General features: G+C 43.7%; 1 protein-coding gene across 6 annotated transcripts in view; it reads right to left on the bottom strand.

Annotated features, from left to right (window-relative positions):
- The window catches only part of actn4 (actinin, alpha 4), a 63,843-nt gene extending 48,419 nt beyond the window's left edge, over positions 1-15,424 (bottom strand). For 4 of the 6 annotated variants that reach the window (XM_087851320.1, XM_087851319.1, XM_087851321.1 and 1 more), the window contains exon 1: positions 15,012-15,424. In XM_087851320.1, the coding sequence (XP_087707446.1) occupies positions 15,012-15,137 (126 nt within the window). In that variant the 5' untranslated portion in view covers positions 15,138-15,424. The remainder of the gene's footprint in view (positions 1-15,011) is intronic. The other 2 variants (XM_087851316.1, XM_087851317.1) reach the window with 1 other exon arrangement.
- Between the last annotated feature and the right edge of the window lie 8,503 nt (positions 15,425-23,927).

Raw genomic sequence — 23,927 nt, 5'->3', positions numbered from 1 at the left:
TACAGCATCCCCCACTTGTCCTGCAGCTATGGAGCAGCCAGGATGTGCAGACAGTGAATCAGTGACAGTCTGATCCTCTCGACCACTTTCTCTGTCTGCAGACGAAAGCTGCTCGATTAGAACTGTGTACAAAATCAACGCTCGCTCGTTCAAATTAGTTTTATGTTGTATGCAAAAAATCAGACGCCTCTTTTAAAACGCGTTTGAGTCAAATCTGTAGACAGTGGATTATTCTGTGGAGCCGGACACGAGCGACAACCTTCTGAAAAATGAATGATGTGCCAGAAACTGCAGTTCCTCTACTGTCCACTAGAGTCAGTCCCCACAGACTCCTGTATTAAAACTTTACAGTGAAAATAAACACATTTACAGCCTGCTACAACAGCCCGGTTTGGTTTCTATGGAGACCATCTTCCTAACAACAGTCAGCTGTTTAACTAGAATTAAAACTAAAAGATTATTATGGGTGTAGTTGCTTTGACTGAGAGGTGGTGCTGATAAAGCTGCTGGACATCTGCTAGGCTTCATCTTGGCAACTTCAAAGCATTGAGGCTGTGTTTGTGGTGCTGCAGCCTTTGGAAACATGCAATGAAACAAACGATACGCCTGGAAGAAGCTGTTGCTTCTGATTTGGTGACTGAAGCTCTATGATTTTAATTTTATGCAGCACAAATTAGTGGGCGTCTGTGTCTGTGGATGCAGCTTTCCAGCATTAGCTGATCATCTAAATGTGATCACGTCTGGCTTTATCAACACATACGCTGCTGAAAATCACAGCATCAAAAGATCAATAATTAAAAAACAAAAACAAAATCACAGTTCAAACCGACGACTGCGCCCATCTTTCATATAGCCTCCATGGCCAGATCCTTCAGTTACACTCAGACATTCAAACTAACATCTCTTTAGCCTGCGGGGAAAATAGTATTTAAAATGCATTTTCTGGTATCGCGGCGTTCATATCGAAGCTCCGAGCAGGATGCTCCGATGGTGCTGCATGTCCAAGCTGCCTGGGATGAAAACGCTGAAGAGCCAGATGCTGAACTTCCTCTTGAGCGTTTGCACCTCAGCTGTGTTAGCGTTTATCTGGTTTCCTCCGCTTCACTTGTAAGAATTAAGCCTCGCGTCTCTCTGCGGCTTCTCAGATTTGACCTTTGACACAGATCAAAAATAATCAATAATCTAAATTTTTGTACTTCTGGGCGGCTGCAGCTGAAATCATCATTTACTCTTAATGTTGCCATATTCATGTATTGTTTAGGTCTGCAACACATTTCCTTGTACAGTAATGAAGTCTGAGTGTGTGGGAGGCTGAAGGTGAGAAAGCTGTTTGTAAGATGATGTAAGATTTTTATACTCGAGGTTTTTTAAGCCTTCGTGCCCCCTTTGGGAGCGAGATGCTGCCGGTGCAGACTAAGTGGCATCACAGCTGCTGATAAGCTAGTTTCTTTAAAACCTGTTATTAAATTCAATAAAGAAATCCTGACACATACTTTGGTCATGCAGTTTACCACGGTCGCCATATTAGCACCACAGCTCTGCTTAAGGGCTGTTGCTAAGCAACACAAGAGCACAGCATCTTATTTTTAGAAGGTTTAAAACGCATCTCAGGACCTGACGTCCAAAGAAAAACTATTCTGCTCTTTAAATATCTGCACTTCTGTCCTCCTGTCGTTTTACAAAGCAGCACATCTGGAAATGTGCACCGCTCCGTGTTTGCATGGCTGCCAGACTGAAAGTAAAAATAACGCTTCAGCTTCAGAAAGGCGCTAAAATGTCAGCAGAGAAGCTGTGATACTGCGGTCGTGAGTTCAGCAGGAAATGCTGCGGCTTAAGAATCGAGCCCTCGTGTCTCCACAGCTCTCACACACACACACCAGATATAAAGCTACGCCACTATGAAGCTACTCCAGAGTGTCCTGATGTGTGTTAACTGCACGTGCATGCTGCTGTGTGCTCCCACAGCACTGACTCAGAGGAGAGCCAACAGAGGGATCTTTGTTATGGGGGAACGGTAGCTAAAATAATCCCCTGCAGGCCAGCTTTGATTGGATCAGACAGGATAGTAAGCTCGTGGCCGATGGCGCAGAGGACTTCCCTGACCCACATTGAGACCAGCGGCGAGTGGCGAGTGGCGTGACTGTGCACTGCAGCAGCTGGATTCATATGTTAACTGGCAGCTGAAAATACTTTAAGAACAGAAAGGATGAGAAAAAGACGGCCTCCTGCTGATTTAGCGTCGCTCTAACTACTTAATTGCTTCTGTTGTCTGCATGTAATCATTGTAAGCGTGCATGAAGACAAGTGTGCGTTATTCACAAACGTTTTAACGCTGCTAATGTGACAGCTCGGATAAAAACTGGAGGCCAATTATTCCCTGTTGTGTGCTTTCATTCAGCGTACAGTCGGCCTGGTCTGCAGGCATTCCCTCCGCTCTTTGCCCGCCATCTGGTCCATTAACGCAGGGGTGACACACAGACGCGGTATCTGTCCGTCTGTCTCTCTGGCCTGACTCAGAGGGCTCGTCTGACTGTTTGCGTGTGCGGTGACTTTATATTTAAAAACCACACAAACCTCAGAGCCTTCCTTCCCCTTTATTCACTACTACGACTCCCGAGAGGTGAACTCGGAGCTGCATCGTCTTTGCTCTTTACAGCTGAGGCCTTTACATCGATAAATACATTTTTAAGTTCAATGAACAGATTATTTCTCCATGCTTATGCTATTAAAAGGAGACTTGGACTCTAGAGTAGCTTTGCATGATTCACAGATCAAAATAATCCTCATTTAGAACTCCAGTCTGAAACGAGGCATCTTAACTCCTTGTCTTTCAAGCAGGCTTCTTTCTGATTGGCTGCCCATCATAAAAAGGTTTAAACAGCAGGTGGGTGGGGTTTTAAGACTGCCTGAGATGACCATATAAGGATTTTCTGTAGTCTGTGACATCAGATGAAACTGACTGAAGTCTCACTATTTAATACGAGCATCGTCACCACAGAGACTGAGGAAAAAGACCATTTCTGAGCACAGGTTGGGTCATATGTGACTGAAAAAAATTAATATTTCTTTCCAAAAATCGTCTTTATTAAGTTGCAGCAGAAAAAGTAAAGCAAAGAAGATTTCAACTGTTTCCCACTTTTCAGTTCAGGCCCTGAGGCCCAAAGCAGCAGCATGTTTGGAGCCTCGACTTCTCAGCTGCATAAACTGACAATGAACCTGCAGTAGATGTTTATCAGCCATCTGTCTTTAGCTCTCTGCATTTCGCTGCCTGCAAGCCTAAATCCAGTCTTACACCAACAGGCTGACATAATCCTTTAAAATACATGTTTTCCTGCTTCCATCTTCATTTCTGCTCCTGTTCCCTGCAGAACAATCAGGAACCAATTTAAAGTCTTCATTTCAGTTAAACCCCACTGCACAGACCACTTTTGTTCTTTCCATTCATCCAAAGCTTTAGCCTCAGATTCTCGGCGGGACCCTCCTCATGAACAGCCTGAAGCTACGATCAGGCCCCGGGCTGGTCTTGAAGATGCCTGAGCAAAAGCATACCCCCACACTGCCCACTGCTACAATCACATCGATGCAAAATAGCACATTTAGAGGAGCCGTTGGCCAAAAGGCCTAAAAATAGCAGCAACGTCTCTCCTTTTGTCTGATTCTGTTGCCTTAACGACACTGGCTGAGACAGAAGGGGAAAAAGAAATAAATTCACAGTGCAGAGGAAAAGTGCTGCGGGATTATCAGGGGAACCGAGCACCCGCGCTTTAAATGAGCACACCACAACCTGAAGGCCAGGCACAATCAGTAAATATTTAATGCGCCTTTTATGTGCCCTGAAACCAACACAGGCTCCACTGATACCCCGCTGAAAGGTTTCTGCTTCAGGTGCACAAGCAGTCCCAAATTTACCTTAAAATTCTGCGCCAAGCATTACAAAGTCCTGACAGTCATTTCCATGTGCCCGTCTAATCGCTATGCATTCGCTACAATTAGGGATTAAAAATGCTATATGGATGCTTTACGTGAGTCTGGGTGGACTGGCAGCAGAAAAATGATACTGATCCCAGCAGAGTCAACTCTTTGTACATTTCTTGGAAAGTAAGACACTTGTTTTTGTGTGTCTGTGTGTGTGTGTGTCCCTGCAGGGCTCTCCTCTTCACCTCTTCGCCCAGTGCCCCAGTTTGAACGCTGTTAAATAAAACAACAGGAGCTCTTGGAGGAAATCGGAGACAGGCGCGCAGGAAACAAACACGCACATGCACAATTAGATCGAATCATGCTCTGTTTGCCTCATCATCACTCCTCTTACTGCGTTTTTAAAGTCGTAGATCAAGGCACTGGTCTCGACACCACAACAAAGACTAACCGACGTCTGCAGAGCTTCATCGGGTGATTCCCCATCAGGGTCGAGTTCGGTTCAAAGTTTCCACAAAAAAAAGGCAACAAATACAAGAAAACACCCATGATTCAGTTCACTCATCATTGATTAGGATGCCTCAGGTGTATTAATGACTCTGCAAAAATATGCAACTTTTTTACCATTTCAGTTTTTCATATTTGACAGTCTACTCACTACAACTAACCCGGCTAGTGCCGAGCCTTCCTTGTGCTTCCACAGTGGGACTCTAACAGAGCGTGGCGCAGGTGTGTCACTAAGATCAACGAGATCAAGACAACTCTAGCCCACAATCTCTCAGGAAGCCGAGCAGCACAGACCGATGTTGGCGAGGACAACAAAGGTTTAAATCAAAGTAAACACAATTTTCCAGCTGAACCGTGCTTAGTTTGGGCAAATCTCTGGATGCTTTATTGTCATTCATGTCCAGGTGACAGCAGCGGTTTCTTTAAAGCCGGTCTAATTGTGTCAGAGCTCTGCAGCCGTCAGACTGTGAGGCAGTGGAAACTCCAAATCCAGCTAAACATGCTATCCAGATGTGTGTCTAAGACCCAGATGTAGCGCGAGGCTTTACCATCCCAGCTCGCCTTCTGTTACTACACTAGTACTGTGTGTGTTTGTGTGCGTTTTCTTATCTCGCTCACACACCCAGACCGGAGGGAGAAGAACCTGTTTAGGTGTGGCTAAACATTCAGCTCTCCATCAGGTATTATTCTACAGAACAACAATATTATTGGAGGACCTGCTTTCTCTTTAGGGTTATGACCTGAAAGCAGCAGAGATGATCAGCTGTGCACAGCTGCTCTAGTTCATCCATCTGAGCGTAAACAAAGGTGATTGGAGCCGTTTAAAACGGATTTGTTAGCATTATTTCTCATTTAAAACACCCTCGTTCGTATTCGTTCTACCTAAAAATCACAGCCAATCTGGACTATCATGTGCCTATTAATCCCTCTCCCCACCTATCTGTCAGATTTGGGTATAAGCTTGTCATCCGAGCCTGGATGTAATCTCTGAGCGGGCAGCAGCAGCTGCAAACAGATGTTGCCATACGACCACACCGGCCTGCAGGAGACGACCTGAAAAATACAAATTTAACCCATTTCCACACAAACATTGTGGACAATTTCAGGAGAATCTGGCTCGCATACTCTGCATAGTTTTCCCTTTTCACATGCAGCGAACAGCAGGAAATAATCTGCTTTAAACAGTCACATTACTGGAAACTCTCCACCCAGCTCAGGTGAGTGAATGCTTGGAAAGAACACGAAGGAAGGTATCTTTCCGTACTGGGACCTAACCTCTGGTCTGACATTTGCACTTCCACGAGCACCTCAGTCAGGAAATGTGTAGAAGAGTTCAGAGCTGCAGTGCAAGTGCGAAAACTGCTTCAGCCAACACTTATGTCTGCAAGTGCCGACATGCTGAGATCTGATCTGCACCGAAATATCACCCATTTCACAAGAATCACACCTACTCTTTAAAAACAACCTGCTAATTTGAGTCACGGGCAGGTGAGCAACACATCTCACCGATAAACAGACAAATAAAAATAAGGCTGTTTTTTAGCTGATGACACATCTGTAGAGTCCCTGCGATGTCAGGTTTGCTGAAACAAACTAATAGGAAGAAAAAGGAGGAAGCTTTTAAAGCATATTTGTTTAGTTCTGCAATTCTTTGCACTGACAAAGCAACACCAACCGCATACACGTGCATTGTTTCACACTGAAAATAGCACCTTAAAAGTGCCTCTTAAGACACATCCAACTATAGCCTCCAACGTAAGAAACAAAACCACGCGTCGGCCGCGCCGTGGCTGCAGAAGGCCGTCTGAAATAGCAACGGTGAGAACAAGGTTTTGCTTCATGCTCTTCAATTTCTTTTATCAAATTTTCATCAAATTCCGACTCTCTCGCTCCCTCACCGGTGCAGGATGATGGCAGAGCTCTGAAGTGCTGTTTCCAAAAATAACGAGGCTGCAGAGCGCTGTGCGGCCTCGCAGATACGGCAGCGTATGACTGCTTTCTGCACTCTGCAGCCATGGAGACAGGCGAGAGATGCAGGAGCAAGGACGGGTATTGGAAGATACGTTTTCAGGGTCACCCAGCACCAACTAACTTGATCCTGCTGCAGTTTTGGTGATGCATGATTGTTTTTTATTATGAACTGCTGGTTTGACTGCAGATTTTGTCTGATGCCGAATCTCAATCAGGCGCATTCAGAGGTGATGCGAGCAAAGATTACTGTGGTCTTAAACACAGATGCAGTGTTCGAGGAACTTTTTCCAACACCACACTGTTCTCGGTTTGTTCCTCAGTTCATGCCCCCGGTTCCTGAACGCACCATGCAGAGCCGCTGTGCAGTGGGGGCGAGCACATCAGGAACTGGTGTTTAACTGTGCAGTGTTTACCAGCAGCCTCAAACAGACGAGCCCACAGCTATGGGGCTCTGCTGGTAATGGGGGGGAAACCTCACTTTTTAACTGCTCCCAACCCCCTGCACCAAGACCCACAATATAATGATGCCCCCACCCTTCACACACACACCTAAACACACATCCCTTTCTTCTGCTGCTTTCCTCCAAACAACCCCCCGCCCCTTCCACCGGGTCTGCATTAGAACACACGCATTGAAACAGAGGAACGGCACATCCACAGTTACTCTGTGCAAAACTTATGACATGAGGAGTGACGCCCCTAACCCAAGGATCCGCTCAACATGAACCCCATTCATCAAAAATCATCAATTAATTGTTGCAGAATTGTTATTTGTACAAAAAGAATACGACTCATTTTGTTCACATCCCACCGTCAAATCACCATCGTCGACTGCAGACGATGAAATGAAGTGGGTTATGTGCATCTACATCAAGTTCATCAGACTGCAGAGAAAAAGGAGGACCACCACCAGCTGTAGTCCAAGATGGTGGAGTCTGAGTTCATCCACAGGACTGGAGACTTGAGATCGATTATCTTCAACAGTTTGGTTCACTAACAAAATGTAAATTAAAAATCTAATTAAATCCACAGCCCTAATCAAAGTACTTCCCCAAAACAAATGTTCCAACTGGGAAACTGGGTAGTATTTAATAATTCCACCATTTACACGCCCACAAGCTCAGTGATCTCCACCACTATCCACTCTTTACTCAAATGAACTTTAGTCTTGCGAAATGAAACATTTAAGAGTGTTTTAACTAGACACCAACTGTCAGAAGCTAAATGAGCACAGGTCACATCGCAAGACAGTTGACATTTCTAGCACACATTTGGTTTGGGTTTCAGAAAGTCACACCCCGATCACAGCCTGAAGTTTCCATTAACTGATTCATTTAAAAAGGAAGAAAACGATACTAGCACCCAAAGCTGAGGGGGGGTCGTCAAATACAGAACTGAAACAGCAAGGCTGAAATCTGCAGAGGTTTTGCATGTGCTCCTGATAAGTGGCTAAACAGCACCTCGTAGCTATCAGATTGTACTGTAGAGAAAACTTTACCATGATGCAAAGCATTAGATTCGATTAGATGTCAATAGAAATATTGGACCTTGAGCTGCTAACAGCTTAACACAACAGAAAGTGGATAAAAGAACTTGCAGAGAACCAGTGCGTTCCCCTCAAATCCCCATTGTCGAGGATGCACTTAAGGGGGTCCTAAACTCCGAGTTAAAGACTATCAACATGCAAACTGGCAGGAAACCAAACGGAAATTCTTAGTCTCCATTGTTGCCAATTTCAATTCATCACTGGGAAATGCTATTTACTAATCCTCAGAACTATGCGCAATAGCCAAGAAGCGAGCTTGTGAACAGCCACAATTAGTAAGAGATCCGAGGTTATGTCAGCCAGAAACTGAACCCGGGGATTTGTGGTCTCCACGACATTCAGACAAACTCGAGTCCCGAAACACAAAGACTGTGGGAGGCAAACGGACCGTAAAGAGATCTCTTTGTAAGACGGACACATTCGGCTCCACCGCCTCTACGCACAGGCCTACAGCTGACCAACATCAATAGCAGCCCTGGGCTTCGCGGGTGCTGTGATCTCACAGCTGATTGGATGATGTGACGGCCAACGACTGATCTGCACTTTGAACTTGACTGCTGCTCTAGAAAGAAACTAAATGGTTCCAAAGTGCAGCCGATGGAGTTAAAACAGTTTCGACAAAAAATATTTTTTGGCGCCATGACTTCCGCCACATCGTAACTGCCTTCAACCCCACCAAACCCCCACCCCCTCGAGCAAGTACCCTTTGCCCCCAAGGAAAGTTCTCTTTTCCACCACACCGACCACATCTGCAATCCTGCAATCCCCCCCCCCCAATCCCAGGCAAAAACAGGCCACCCCGCCCCCCTTTAGTCCAAAACCCCCTCCCACTGGTCTAACAGGCTATAACAGGCCACCAAAGGAATGTTTCCCCCTGCGTGCTCTCTCACCGCCGCCAATGGCAGAACAGAGAGGAAGACAAAGGGGAAACGGAGAGGGGTACATTCCTCGCTGCTCGCTCTGACTGTCTGCGTGACTGACTGGTTTGTTGTTCGGGTTCACAAGCTGATTCTGGATCACGGTCAGCTGTGGCACAGGGCTTTCCCACAGCTGACCTGGAAGCAGCTGGTAGCAAGAGAATAACTGAAAACTGCATTTCCATCACCCCCCATCGAAAAGGTCAACTGACTGTACGATTGAAACAAGACGGCACAAATTTACAGCCTCAACTAATCCATCTGCTTCAAGCACACAGAGCACTGGAAATACACCAGGATCACGGCGAGGCCTCACTAATCATTATTTTATTGCTACCCACCTTAAGTGCTGATTACTTTTACAGGCCAATGACTGTTTACGCTTTAAATATATATATAAAAAAGATAAAGACGCCCTTTACAAGTCCCCAGAGCTCATAATCTCTTTAAATATTATAACGTGAATGGCAGCAAACTCCAGCCTGCTCTCATTCACAGGGCGTCGAATCCTGACATTTTGTAAAACCTGCTGCTTTTTCACTGATAAGCACAGAGTGGCCTTTGGTGCCACGATGCAAACTGTCATAAAGGACGCTTATAAAGGGCGCAAAGGTTACCCTCTCATATAGTTAGTAAGTGCAGTTTTTAACATTCAGGGTTAATGATGATGATGATGATAATAAAAGTAAACCAGGAAACTTTTAATCCCTAAACTTTCCAGGTGACGGGAAGCAAATGTGAAACAAAAAAAAAAAAAAGTTGTAAACAACAACTTTCCAACGGGGACATGAACACGGACTCTGATCCACCTACAGCGTGCCGTCTTTAAAAAGACCACCGCCATCTCTCTGCTCCAAAAGCAACGCAGTCATTTGTGAAGACACTGACGCCAAAAGACAGTTTCTATGCGTCTCTCTGCAAAGGGAACGTGTTGCCTAGTTTAAAGATTTTGTCCATTGAATGTGTTAACAATGAAAAAATTCCAACAAAAACTGAAGTTCTGTCGGGCGCTGGGGGGGGGGGGGGGGGGGGTGGAACAGCGACGTTTTAACTAGAGACCAAAACAAGGAAGAGGTTTTGTGCCACCAGAGACAAGTAACCTCACTAACCCGTGTCATCATGTCGAGCAAGATCATCCACTGACATCTAAAGTCGTAGATTCATAAAACAGGCAGCAAACTATTGCATCAGCTCCTTTACACGTAAAGAAATGAGTTTTTCTACATTTACTGTGAGCAAATATGAGAAGTCTAACATCCAAACCGAGGCTGGACCTTCTTTGTTTTGTTATTTGTAATCGTTTCCATTCTTGGCCAAAAAAACAAAGGATTACTCTCGAGGGACTTCCTGATTAAACAAAAGCTTTAATAAATATGGACAGCTATGAACACTGTCCATATTTATTATGTTTTCTGCCAATATCCCACAGCTATAATTCAATCAATTCTTCCATGTAAGAGACATAATTGCACCCAGCGTCCAAAAACTGGCCAATAAAATCCCTTCTTCGCTGATACCACGCGTACAGCTACACTGCATCTGTGTCAGATAAGATATTCCATCAGACCTACTCCTCCTCTGCTCCTGATTGGTTCACTGTGGTTTTATAGTTGGACAGAGTAACCAGCTGCGTACCTCCAACATAGTAACAGAGACAACACAGTACAGTCTAATTCTTTTGGTTTAGTTATGGACAAATCAAGTGTGTGATCATGTATGAGTTGTATAGTTTTAATGTTTTATTTGGGAACAGAATGGTGTGTATGTGTACATTTGGTGATGGAGTTTTTATTATGAATGAATGATGAATTATGTCTATTTTTTATGCTTAAGGACAACAGATGGAAATTAGCCCTTGGCTATAATCTGGTATGTTTACATTCATGTAATTTTTTTTTTACATTATATTCATTAACATGCACTGTCCTAAATAAATAAATAAATAGTTTTTACTGCATTTTTAATGCATAAAATCATGGTTTGATTTCAGATCAGAACACCTTCTTCATCCCTGACCTCCTTGATGGGACAGGGATAGCTCAGTAGGTAAGAGTGGTGACCCCATGATCGGAAGGTCGGGGGTTCGAATCCACTGAACGGCCACCCTGAGGTACCGTCCCTACACACTGCTCCCCGGGGGCCCAATGGCTGCCCACTGCTTCACTGAGAGAATGGGTTAAATACAGAGAGGAATTCCCCAACGGGGATCAATAAAGTATACATAATTATACCTTATAATAAATTGGATCTTATATACACTTGGTTTATTCTGAACTCTGAAAACCCTAAACATGAAAAACACATATTTTTGGTGGTTACATCTTATAAAGCAGCTTTAATTGATGTCTCCTTGAACACACGAGCTTCCTCTGATATATCCGCCACACCCCAGGCCGACGGTTCCTTTTATTGTCTCCATACTGAGACAATGGTCACCATACTAGTGACCATGGCTGTTTAACAAACAGGCTTTTTAGCCAGACTCCTTCAGACATTTTCAGCTCCCTTCATTCCTTTAAATGTTGTTTTGGAGCAGGAAGGCAGGCTGGGAGAGGGGGGGGGAGCAGCCTGGCAGCCTTTGCATGCAGTGTGGTGCAGGATGCATTGTTCGGTCCATTTGTCCTGACAAAAATGCCACTCACAGTTCGTCCTGAGCCAAAACCGGGCCATCTGAACTTTCTTCTCCTTCTTGCAGCCACACAGTCTCCACAGAAAGCATGCGAAAGTGGGCGGCAAAAGAACAAACTATCATTGTGCCCAGCTGCCCACCTTGCCAGCAATGGAAGAAAACTCAGTGTGCGTTTTGTGTTGCTAATGTGAGCACTTGTGTGTGTGTGTGTGTGTGTGTGTGTGTGGAGGGGGGGGGACGGCTCACTGTAAACAGATTGCACTGCAGAACACATCTGCACCGAAACACATCAACTCTGATTGTAAAGGACTGTTTGTCTAAGAAATAAAAAGCATAATGAACACAGGTATAAAATCACAGGTAGTGTAAAATGGAAATCATTCCCCATCTGCTGCCCACAACCCTTCAGTCAGTTACAAAGTCTGCACCCATATCACAATCAGTTCAGCACAAACCGGCTGTGAGATTGAAACGGCTGTCAGTGTAGGAAAATAAGCTCCGATAACCATCAGAGTCGGTGACCACAGTTGATTTACGAGAGGAAACGTTTCCCAATCACTGCTCCGAGCTCCTGACGGGAGATGAGGGAAGAAAGGAAACTCTGGGATGTAGAGTTTTTATTTTTGTCTCTTTGCAAAGAAGAAATCTTCACCTCGGCTCTTTCACTTGAAAAACATATTTATCAGCTGCTGTTGTCCTTTTTGTGTGAACTATCCCAAAGCTAGTGGTGGGGCAAGTTTCCATTAACCTCAAAGTAGTATCACTTTGATAAATAAGAACAGCCCCTCTCTGGTGATGCCAAGTACTTTACTACTTTCCTCGTTAGCTCATCCACCCACCTGGCCCCGCCTCCTCCCTGCCACGTGACACGGAAAAGTATGCGCAGCCTAACTGTCGCTGAGGATTTGCATGAGCAGTCTGCCACAGTTGCAATTAAAAAAAGCCTTCGGTGGCGTCACTGCGTACTTTGGCGTGTTTGGACGTGCGACCGAGCAGCGAGAAAGACTTAATTGCATGTTTGTCAGGCGAGGAGCTTCGTCTGCAACAAACTGCAATTTACTGGACTTGCGTGGGCTCGGTCCAGCTACTCTGGGGTGTTGAGAAATGTACGAAACGGACAACTACAAGGACAAACGCTGCTTCTGCCAAAGAGCTGACTCTCGCAGGAGTCCTGAAACAAGTTATTCTGGTGCAGCATGAAGCCAAATGTCTTCTTTTAGAGCACCTCCTGCATTTGTTTCTCTTTTCTGGATTACTGAAAAGTTGCAGTGTTTGAGTGTCCTCGTGACTCGATGAGGTAGAGCTGCTCTGTGTCCCCAAAATGAAAAACTAATAAGAACCCAGCTGATTTTCCGTTCTTATATCACTCAACACTGTCAATGGGCTGCAGGCAGCATGATGGAAAATGTTGCTTGTGACACACTGCTCCTGTTTTTGACCTTTCAGACTCACCCCTCACACACAGGGAGGACAAGCCATTCCCACACTCATTATAGCCGTTTGTCTCGATATGCTTGCGGGAGGCATATCTACATTTTTGCGTAGTAACTGGCACAGTGAGTTTGAATGAATACACCACAGGAATTTGCCCTTGTACCCCTCCCTACCTCCGTCGCTCTAGCTAAATGTTTGGCAAGGGGACGCGTCCCCAATCAACCAAACACCCATCAGCCTCCACTGCAGGACCCAACCTCAGCACAGGTCTGTACTGCAGGCCTCCCGCTCTGTTAATGATTGTAGGAGAGGTTTTCCTTTACGAGAAACTTTGACCCCGTGCGATGTGTGGGCAAACACGCAGAGCGCGCACAGAGTCGCCTAACCTCGGGTGGAGGGAGCGTGATGTCGGCAATGACTAAAATGCTGAGCGGCCTAACGGCAATGCAGGAGTCGAGGCTCGGCGCGCCGTCACACCAACAAAAAGTATGTCAGTCATCCAGCCAGTCAATGAAAGAGATTCTCTTAATCATTCCTCACTTCAAATTATCATCCATTAGACCGCCTCGCCGCTCCCTTCTGAAGATTTAGAAGGTAAAGCATTTGATGTGGGAGCGGTTTAGTGGTGTGGTAAGAGCACGGGTGCATCACAGGGCGGGGTAATTAATCGGAAAGTGTAAAGTGATTAGTTTGTCTGCATTCTTCTTCCCTACAAAGACCTAATTTTGGGTTATTTTGCACATCAAGTGCATCCACAGCACTCACATCTGCTAGACCCAGCAGCAGCTGTCACCCTCAACACCTTCTCATCTGAATTATATTCAAGTTTGGGAGAGCAATCGTACATAATTATAAGACTCTAAGTTTAGGATTAATCATGTTACATAACCAAAATAATTGTATTTTTTGCCATATTCAAGCAGCTCTAGTGTAACATCATTTATAACCACTTTGCAGAATATCAAGCAGCTCAAGAATAAAAAAGCTAGCTCAGCCATTGCTGAGGAGGAAGAAGAGAAAGATGAGGAGTGGACAGCAGAAGAAAATTAAGGGACCTGACCACGTTTCAGATTATTGAAGAGAATCAAAATGTTCTTATTGGGGTCAGAGTGTTGGTGATCTGTGAAGCTGAATAACCAGATGCAAACACGGTGCCAACTGAGTGGTTTCATGTTATTTGGCTTCTCCACATTTTTGCTGAATAATCCTAAAGCTGGTTCAAATCTGCAGCTCAGGAAGTGGGCGTCCAGAGCTGCGAGAAGAACCACTGTCACACCAGAGAGAAGTGCTCTGCTCGTACAGCGTTACTGCTGACAGCTCAGCTTTATTTCATTTTAACACCTTAGCACTGTGGCCTGGGATTAAATAACCTCGATCATCACGGGATCTACAAATCACTATGTAATCATTTGTAACCGATCTCAGAATAGCTGCAATGACCAAAGCACTCTGAAGGATAGAAGAGAAAAAAGTTAACCGCGAAAGAATTTCAGTTGCCCCGCATATCACCCGAAGCATCTCTCGAAACGCTTGAATATCGGCCTTTAACACCACAGTATCGGGCGGATCTTCCAACAATTTTGTCGGCCTCCAACCAACCACACAAGCAGGCGTGCCAGGGAGGCGAGCTGCCTGCACGAAGCCTTCATAAAGTCCGCTGTGCGGTTATCGTGAGGCTGAGCTGTCTGCACAATCACAGCGTGGATTTTTCTGCAACAATGTGGCGCCTTGTTTCCACTCAGAGGAGGGGAAAAAATCACATCTGAAGGAGTGAAAGCTGCAGCTAATATCACACACACACACACACTCAGGACTTTTCATTCAGTGATTTAGAGAGGAGGAAACCAGCTTATGTAGGGGGGGGGCTTTGCACCGAGGAGTAGAGCTCGGAGGACCCCCGGGCTGAGGAGAGAGAAGGCGAATAGCACAGGGGGTAAATGCGGGGTTTGTGAAGCTACACCGAGGCCCACACTCGGTCTGACCTCCCCATCGCATCCTTCCTCCACTGCCATTTTTCTTTCTGCCCGCCTCCTCCTCCTCCGAGCCCGGCTCCACTCGGCCCAGCTGGGCCCCGAGACTTCGGCTGCCTTACCTTCCTCTGCTGCTTCTCCCAGGCCGGGTCCAGCAGCAGGTCACGGTCCCAGTCGTTCTCCTGCTCCATGTACGTCTGCGCCCCGCCGACGGTCGACTGGTTATTGGCAGCGTGATAATCTACCATGTCAGCAAAAGAAACCTGAGTGCGCCACGGAGAAACTGTCACAGGCAAAAATGTACAAAAATAAAAAATAAAAATGGGGGGAAAAAGAGCAAAGACGACCCAAATCAGAGAGGCGGGACGGGGAGGGATAACCGAGCCAGGAAAGAGTCCTTCTTCTCTCGCCGCTTCCAGCCGTGAGTGTTTTTAATGAGATGAATATCCGGTGTGTGCCGCTGCTGCTGTGTGAAGAAAAGCTCTGCTTCTAAACGGTGTGGCTGCTGGGAGGAACCGGCCGCTCCTACACACCGACACCGGCAAGCACGACCCACCGAGAAGACGCACTTCCGGCGAAGCCTTTCAAAATAAATCAGATGCGCGTCACCGTTCCTCTGATTACTTTCTTTAAAATTAATTATACGTTATTACTATTTCCTGTTGCACTGATTGCAAATCATGGGCGCCACCAATGGGGAAATAGTGGGGGCACTGGCCTCCCCACACAATATGTTGGCAAGACCACTCTATGTTGGTAATAATTTTAATAAATTTAATAAAGAGGAAGACACCCTACAATGAGTTGAAACATTACCTTGTTATTAATTCTGCAATTTCTGTAATTTGTATTGTGTCACTTTGTATGTCCCCTCACAATTTCCTGTCCTGGGCCACCTTGATATTTTTAGTGGCGCCACCCAAAATTCTGGAGGCGTTCATGTTGCAAATCCCTGTGTTTAAAAGTACTTCATATGCTTTTTGACTGAATTAAAGACTAAAAGTAATCGTTTTTCTCCGTTTTTTAAGTGCACTAGGTAGATTTCCTCTTTCCCTAAAAGTCTAGTTATTCTTTTTAAATTAGTCTGTTAAGTCTGTGAAGGTTCTCACTCATCCAGGTCTTGGTAATCTGTGAAGCTTAGAAGGAAGAGCGACCGGACATCTTTAAGATTCTTTTCATTTCACCTCTCATTCCAGAAGCTTCATCAGTTCTAAGACCAAATGGTGAAGAGTCCTAGCTATATAAGCCCTAGCGGGAGTTGTCTCTTAAGAGAGTTGTCGACCCACTATTGAAGTCCAGTCGCTTTTCTTTCCAAGCTCCTTAGATTATTCCAATTAACCAAAACAGCTTTTTTCTCCTATTTTTAGTAAGAATTCACTTTTAGTGCTCTAAACTATTTCATTTGTAAATATAAAACACAGTTAAGTTATTTTTAAAGTTTTGAGTCAGTCGAAAGTAATGAATGTGTTACTTGAAGATTCTGCGATCTTGTAAATTGTTGAGATTTTCTTTTCTGAAAACCGTCTCAGGCCACTTTGGGACTTAAGGGTGCTAAATGTATTTGCTGTGTTTAAAAGGACTTAAAAACCTTCCAAGATTAACTCAAGCTATTAAGATAATGTGAAGAAACAACTGCTATGACTTTATTTCATAAACATCTTTGTTTTGTGTTTTTGAACGGAAGTTGGTATAAGCTAGGCTACACATTAGTGTAATACAAATTGATACCACTAGGGGCGCAGAAAGTCAGCGTGACCTTTATTTAAGCAGGTAAGTCAAGTTTTGTTGTTAACAGACACTAAATCAGCACAGAAGCCAGAAATGTTTATATTTCAAATTAAGTTTCATTTGGCTTCACATTTATGCTGTAAAAAGCTCTCGATTTTGTTTTCCAAACAGGTTTAACTTCAATTTTTGAAGTGGTATATGTCAATAAAACCCCAAACCCTGTGAACTGTGTGTAACTGAGAAAACATAGGAAACCTTACCAAAAACAGCAAAAAAGTCTCACCTACTTTCCACTGGTAGTGAAGTATTACTTATGTACAATCCTGTTAAAGCAGGTAGAAAAACCCTCAAAACTTTTACAGCTAGAGATTAATTTAAATGTAATCTAAATAAAATCCAAAAGCCAGCATGTTTCGTGATCTTTCTTTCTACAGCTGTTTAATTTTATTTTGAAAGTACCATCGCCGGTTTCCCGCTATGACTCTGCAGAGACCTGACACACTTGTCCTCCAATAGGCCAAGACAACTTTCATGAATATTCAATACAGCATTTGAACGTGAGCTGCTGAAACAATGAAGCTTTATAAATTTAAAATATCCGAAGTATTTACAAGCGAAAGCAAAAAAAAAGATGGTGGTTTAACTGACGGTCATCACGCCCACATTTCGGATTCACAATATAAATTTAGACATTTTAAATTATTGGATTTTGGGGTGGGGTTTGTTTGTTTGTTTGTTTGTTTGTTTGTTTGTTTGTTTGTTTGTTTGTTAAGAGCAGGAATAAGTGTGTGATTGTATTTGGATCACACAATCAAAATGAACAGGGTCACCACAGTCAGGACATTGCATTTGATTTGATTTGATTTAGAAGCCAAACTCATGCTCATGATACAGAATCCATCATTTCACAATCATACTGGGGGCTATGGGCACCCCTGGGGGGTCCAGGGCTGTCACAGGTTCCCCTCAGGTGACTCCTACTGACTTTTACAACTGTAATTCAAATAAGTAATATTGTCCTGGCGATATATCACTGGGATCACAACCAAGCTCGGTGTAATGATACTGTTAGCAGTAACTTTGGGTATTCTTAGTATCAGAAGTAATTAGCATGACTGATGAGAACTCTGACGACTGCAACTGTCCCACACATGAGAAAGTATGTTACACTATTATATTATTGTTATTCCAAAAGTCTTTGATCCATAAAAAAAGTAAATATTTCATTTTAGTCCTAAACTTCTGATCCACATATTTGGTCAGAAAGAATCAGAACACAAGGAGAAATAGAGATCTGCCTGCACAGGCCTCTCTGCAGGCTTGATGTCATCAGTGTGCCTGCTCAGCGGACAGATATTAAAGGTCTCGGATGACAGTGGCGCTGCTGAAAACAGTGTTTGTGTTCTGAAGTCGCTGCTGTGATTGCAGCTGATGCAGAACTGCATCAGATTTAGGAGCTGGGATGAACAAAGTTTTAAAGAGCAGCGTAGAAGAAATCCTGCGACTCCGAGGCCGGCAAAGATCCACAAAAAAGCCTCACTCAAAATATGAACCTGATTAGTTTCAACGTGGCATAGGGGTCTGTTGTGTCTCTGTGCTATCTTTGCACTCTTCACCTTCATTGTTCAGATTTAAGGAAATGTGGAGTCACAGACAAAACACTGGCTATCAGGTCAGCTGGTGTGAGCTTCCTGCAGCTTCCAAAAAGCTAATTTTCAGTCTGGCTAAAAGCAAAAAACCAGGAACGAGCTGTCTGGGATGGACACGTTGGAACGGTTGTTAGAGATCACTGCTGGGGAATGGTGGCCAGCTGGCCTAATCACTGGAATATTCATCAGCGCCTGATGGTTCTTTCATTTATAGATGGCCCTTGTATTTTGGAGAGCTCACACTTGTTGTGCAGCAGGAAGACACAGTAGACTGAAACAAGCTGTAATAATCCGTTAAATTAATAACATGGACAGACAACATAATGCTGCCTGGACAGAGGATTCTTACTTGGAGACCAAGAAGGAATACTGCTGTACAAGCCTACTGCTTATAAATGTAGTAAATTATGAAGCAATGACAGACGTCACAGCTTCCTCTGATAAAGAAACAGCTCAGAAAATGAAAGCAAATCTTTTGCTGCTGATTCTTGTGCAGCTTGTGATCATAAAGTGGTCATGAGCCGACCCGTCTGAGAAGCGCTGACCCAGAGGGCTGGCATCATAAAACAGGAAAGCCTGAGCTGCGGTATCATCGCCTCCATCTGGCAGGAGGCGGCTCAGGCTGTTTTCAGGGTGACTGTCCTGCCTGCAGGAGCCACCTACAGAAGTAGGTCACGCTCAGGCTGTCCTTCTTGATTAGTGTCACAGAGCAGCACGTACAGCAGAGACTGCAGCGGGACAATGCTCCACCTCTGATGTTTTCATGCGGGGCGTTATGGTGCTGCTAACAGCTCAGTGCTGTAAGTACAGTCTGCGTCTTCAGTCATCATCGGCAGGCCACATGTGAAGTCCCGGATAGCCGGTGAGGCTAACGCATGAGTTGATGATGTAATGATCTGCACATTCCCTGCTTGTGTATCTTCCAATAATATTTCTTTTGTCGTGTAAATATACAAATACTGACAACATTTTGCATTCAAATCTCAGTGAAACAGTTCAATTCAATTCAATTCAATTCAATTCAATTCAATTCAATTCAATTCAATTCAATTTTATTTATATAGCGCCAAATCACAACAAAAGTCGTCTCAAGGCGCTTCATAGATACAGAGAAAAACCCAACAATCATATGACCCCCTATGAGCAGCACTTTGGCGACAGTGGGAAGGAAAAACTCCCTTTTAACAGGAAGAAACCTCCAGCAGAACCAGGCTCAGGGAGGGGCGGGGCCATCTGCTGTGATTGGTTGGGGTGAGAGAAGGAAGACAGGATAAAGACATGCTGTGGAAGAGAGACAGAGATTAATAACAGATATGATTCAATGCAGAGAGGTCTGTTAATACATAGTGAGTGAGAAAGGTGACTGGAAAGGAAAAACTCAATGCATCATGGGAATCCCCCGGCAGCCTACATCTATTGCAGCATAACTAAGGGAGGATTCAGGGTCACCTGGTCCAGCCCTAACTATATGCTTTAGCAAAAAGGAAAGTTTGAAGCCTAATCTTAAAAGTAGAGATAGTGTCTGTCTCCTGAATCCAAACTGGAAGCTGGTTCCACAGAAGAGGGGCCTGAAAACTGAAGGCTCTCCCTCCCATTCTACTTTTAAATACTCTAGGAACAACAAGTAGGCCTGCAGAGCGGGAGCGAAGTGCTCTAATAGGGTGATATGGTACTACAAGGTCATTAAGATAAGATGGGGCCTGATTATTTAAGACCTTGTATGTGAGGAGCAGGATTTTGAATTCTGGATTTAACAGGAAGCCAAAACAGGAGAAATATGCTCTCTCTTTCTAGTCCCTGTCAGTACTCTTGCTGCAGCATTTTGGATTAGCTGAAGGCTTTTCAGGGAGTTTTTTGGACATCCTGATAATAATGAATGGCAGTAGTCCAGCCTGGAAGTAATAAATGCATGTTCAGATGCCAACTATCAAACATGAGCTATAGAAAAATAAAAATTTGTTTGTTTCCCCTCCATCTTTTCCAGAGAGATGTTGGCTGAGCCAAGACAGAGAACGCACTGCTTATTTAAATACACTTAAGGCGCCTGAGAACTTCGGTGATTCATGAAGATATAAACTTGTACCTGTCACTTTCTACATCTATTATATTGCACTTCACTGCATTTCTCTGGCAGATTTAATTGCTGCTTACATTTAACAGTCATATTCCACAATAGCACTCCTGTCTAGGTAATAAAATCACACATTTTGAATATGAATGTTTCTGAAGGATAAAATAAAGGATTAAATGTTTCCTTTATTAATTTGCCAGCTTGTTCTCTTAGATCATGTGGGAAATGACACAATATCAAGAGGGAAAACTGAAAAGGACAGGAAGTGAAACTGAGAGAGGAATAAAGAGAACAGAAAGTAGAAAATAAAATGGGAAATAACTTGAAAAAAAGCCCTGAAAACCACAACTGTGGTCAATTAATAATAATTTAAAAAAAAACCTCTTTTGTCTTTTCCTGACCTAAGTAGAAAAAAAATCACAAGGTCAACAAAAGGCATGAAGGGCAGTTTAATAAAGACTATTTAATAATGTTGGTAACTGTAAGGACCTGAGGATGGACTACAACAAAAAGGGTTTTACCAGTTCAAGTCAAGTCAAGTCATCTTTATTTATACAGCACATTTAAAAGACATCAAGTGTCGGCCAAAGTGCTGAACAGAGGAATAATATAATAAAAAAATTAAAATAGAAAGAAAACTTTGTAAGACATGTAATATGAAAGAGATCCGAAAGCCTTGGAAAATAAGTAGGTCTTGAGATTCGATTTAAAGACTTCCAAGGATGAGGAGAATTTTATGAAGGGGGGGAGACTATTCCAGAGTCTCGGGGCGGCAATGGAGAAAGCTGTCACCTCTAGATTTGAGCTGGGAGCGTGGAGCTGATAAAACATCTGACTGGAGGAGCGCAGAGATCGAGTGGGTCGGTGCAGGCCAAGAAGATCTGAAATGTAACCTGGAGCCAAACCATGGAGGGCTTTAAAAACAAATAATAAAACCTTAAAATCAATTCTATATTTAACTGGTAGCCAATGTAGAGATGCGAGTACCGGGGTAATATTCTCTCTCTTTCTAGTCCCCGTCAGGAGCCTTGCGGCTGCATTTTGAACAAGTTGCAGGCGTGACAGGCTTGAGTGACAAACGCCTAAATAGAGAGAGTTACAATAGTCAAGACGTGACGATATGAAAGCATGGATAACAGTTTCCAGGTCTTTAGATGACAGGATATTTTTGAGTTTAGAAACGCTCCTGAGTTGGAAAAAACTGCCACGAACAACTGAATTTATTTGCTTGTCCAGCTTGAGAGTGGAATCAAAAATGAAACCAAGATTTTTTACATGGGGATGTATATTAGCTGATAATGGGCCCAGATTGTTTCTTATGAGACTAATAGAGTCCTGCTTACCGAAGATTATAATGTCGGTTTTGTCATGAGGTTGGAAATGTAAAGATAAGATAAGACAAGATAACCTTTATCAGTCCCATAGTTGGGAAATTCAAAGCATTACAGCAGCAAAAAGAGCAGGAATAAAAAATAACACACGACACACAACAACACCTCTCTCTTCCTCCTGAAAGGTGGTTCAGACTACATCCTGCTTCTATTTAGGATTTGTGTGACTTGATGCTCTGTTCAGCTTTTTAATCTTTATTCACGGCGCAGCAACATCATAACAATATGTTTTTTATACATTTTAATGCAGCAGTGTAATGTTGCAGAACAGAGCATCTGCTTGGAAAACTGTTATAACTATAGGATCACACTCCAATGGTTCACTGTCTTCATTGCTGAATGAGGTAATAAAGGGAACGCTGAATTCCACCGACTCTTATTATGGATGCAGATACGTCAGGCTCACTTCTCTCAGTTGGGAAAGCTTCAAGCATTCAAACATTCTCACTTTATCTCAGTGGGAAAAAACAGCCAGAGTAGGACAGACTGGTTGGTCAGGGGTTCATCCAAAAAACATCAGGAGGAAGGAGCCAGAAACTGGAAACCACATCGAGCTGAACCAGAAAGCTGAACTAATGAGTCTCTTTAAAAAAAGCTTTATTACTTCTACTGTCGGAGTTCAGAGTGTAATAACAACTGAAACTAACCTTTTAAGCATGTAGTGTTCATGTTGTTTCTTCAGAGCATGTGTGTTTTATGGAAAAACAAACATGGGGAACACACGCACCTTTATTATGTTGAACTGATGATTGTTTTTATTTCCGTATAAATATGTTGCTGTGAAATCAGGCACAAAAAAAATCATTTGAGCAGCTTCCACTGAAGAGCGTGGATCTATGAGTGTGACATGCAGTTCTAAAAATGCAGGAAGCACACAAACACGCTGGTATGTGCATCTCTGACTGCTCTCACTTTGACGGATGATGCTGGAAGACGGATATTTACACATTCCAGCCATGAGCAGAGGACAGAGGGTCATTTCTCAGAAGATCTCCCATGGCTACGGTCTCCGTACGGCGCTTTCACATAACCAGGCAACGAGGAGATAAGTGATCAGCTTAAAGCTTCACGTCTGGTCTGGCTGAGGGAAAGACTCGCAGAAAATTAAAAGACACCAGTAGAGTAGCTTTGCATGCCTTTATTCTTTTAAGATAGCTTTGCTCTGATTGTCTGTCCATTGTGAACAGCAGAGTTGAATGGCTGTGTACCTGAGATGACCATATTCTCTCTAGCTGTCTTAAAGCTTGTAGTTAGAGCTGGATCAGGTGACCCTGAACCCTCCATAGTTATGCTGCCGTAGGCTGCCGAGGCACAGTGATGCACTGAGCTTCTTAACTCATCATGTACTTACATGTCACAACTGCATGTTATAAACATCGCCTTTTTCCAGGGAGCGCTTTTAAAGACCTTCTATGACTCTGTGGTGGCATCTGTGATTTTTTACAGTGTGGTATGTTGGAGCAGCAGTTTATCAGCAGCTGAGAGGAAGAGGTTGGATAAACTCATCAGGAAGGCCAGCTCTGTTCTGGGATGCACCCTGGACCCAGTGCAGGTGGTGGGGGACAGAAGGACTCTGGCCAAAATAACATCTCTGATGGACAGAGTCTCCCACCCCATGCATGTAGATGTTGCTGCAGAGCTGCTTCAGTGACAGACTGCTGCATCCTCGATGCATGAAGGAGCGTTTCTGCAGGTCCTTCCTCCCTGCAGCTGTCAGACTGTACAATCAGAACTGATCCCAACAAACACAGATGTTTACATCAATGCTGTAACTGCAATAAGTTAATTAACCAATTCGCACTACAACCTGGTTTGCCTCTTACCTGTAATTATTTTTATTTAATTTAATAACTGTACAGTACTCTCTGTTTATAGTAACCATTGTCCTTGATGTAAATATGTAAGAAAAATTGTGTATGTTTCTGTTCCGTGTCCTGTTTGTTTGTATATTTGTCTTTTTGGCTGCTGTTACAACCAAATTTCCCTTTGTGGGACAATTAAAGGATTATTCTATTCTATTCTATTCTATTTCTTTTCTATCATGGGCTAAAAATGCAGCTCAGAGGAGGTGCAGGAGACCAGTTTCCTTGGAAACCACTTGAATTAGCACCTTGAGTCAACTGGTGTAAATAAAACTGATCTGAACGTAATTACAACACACTGAAATGTTTTAACAGATTTTTTTGTCTAATCTCAAAC

Source organism: Neolamprologus brichardi, chromosome 14, assembly GCF_056152115.1.
Source record: "Neolamprologus brichardi isolate AB-2024 chromosome 14, ASM5615211v1, whole genome shotgun sequence".
NCBI lineage: Eukaryota > Metazoa > Chordata > Actinopteri > Cichliformes > Cichlidae > Neolamprologus > Neolamprologus brichardi.
Note: the sequence above shows the minus strand (reverse complement) of the source record. Positions and strands in the feature narration are given on the sequence as shown.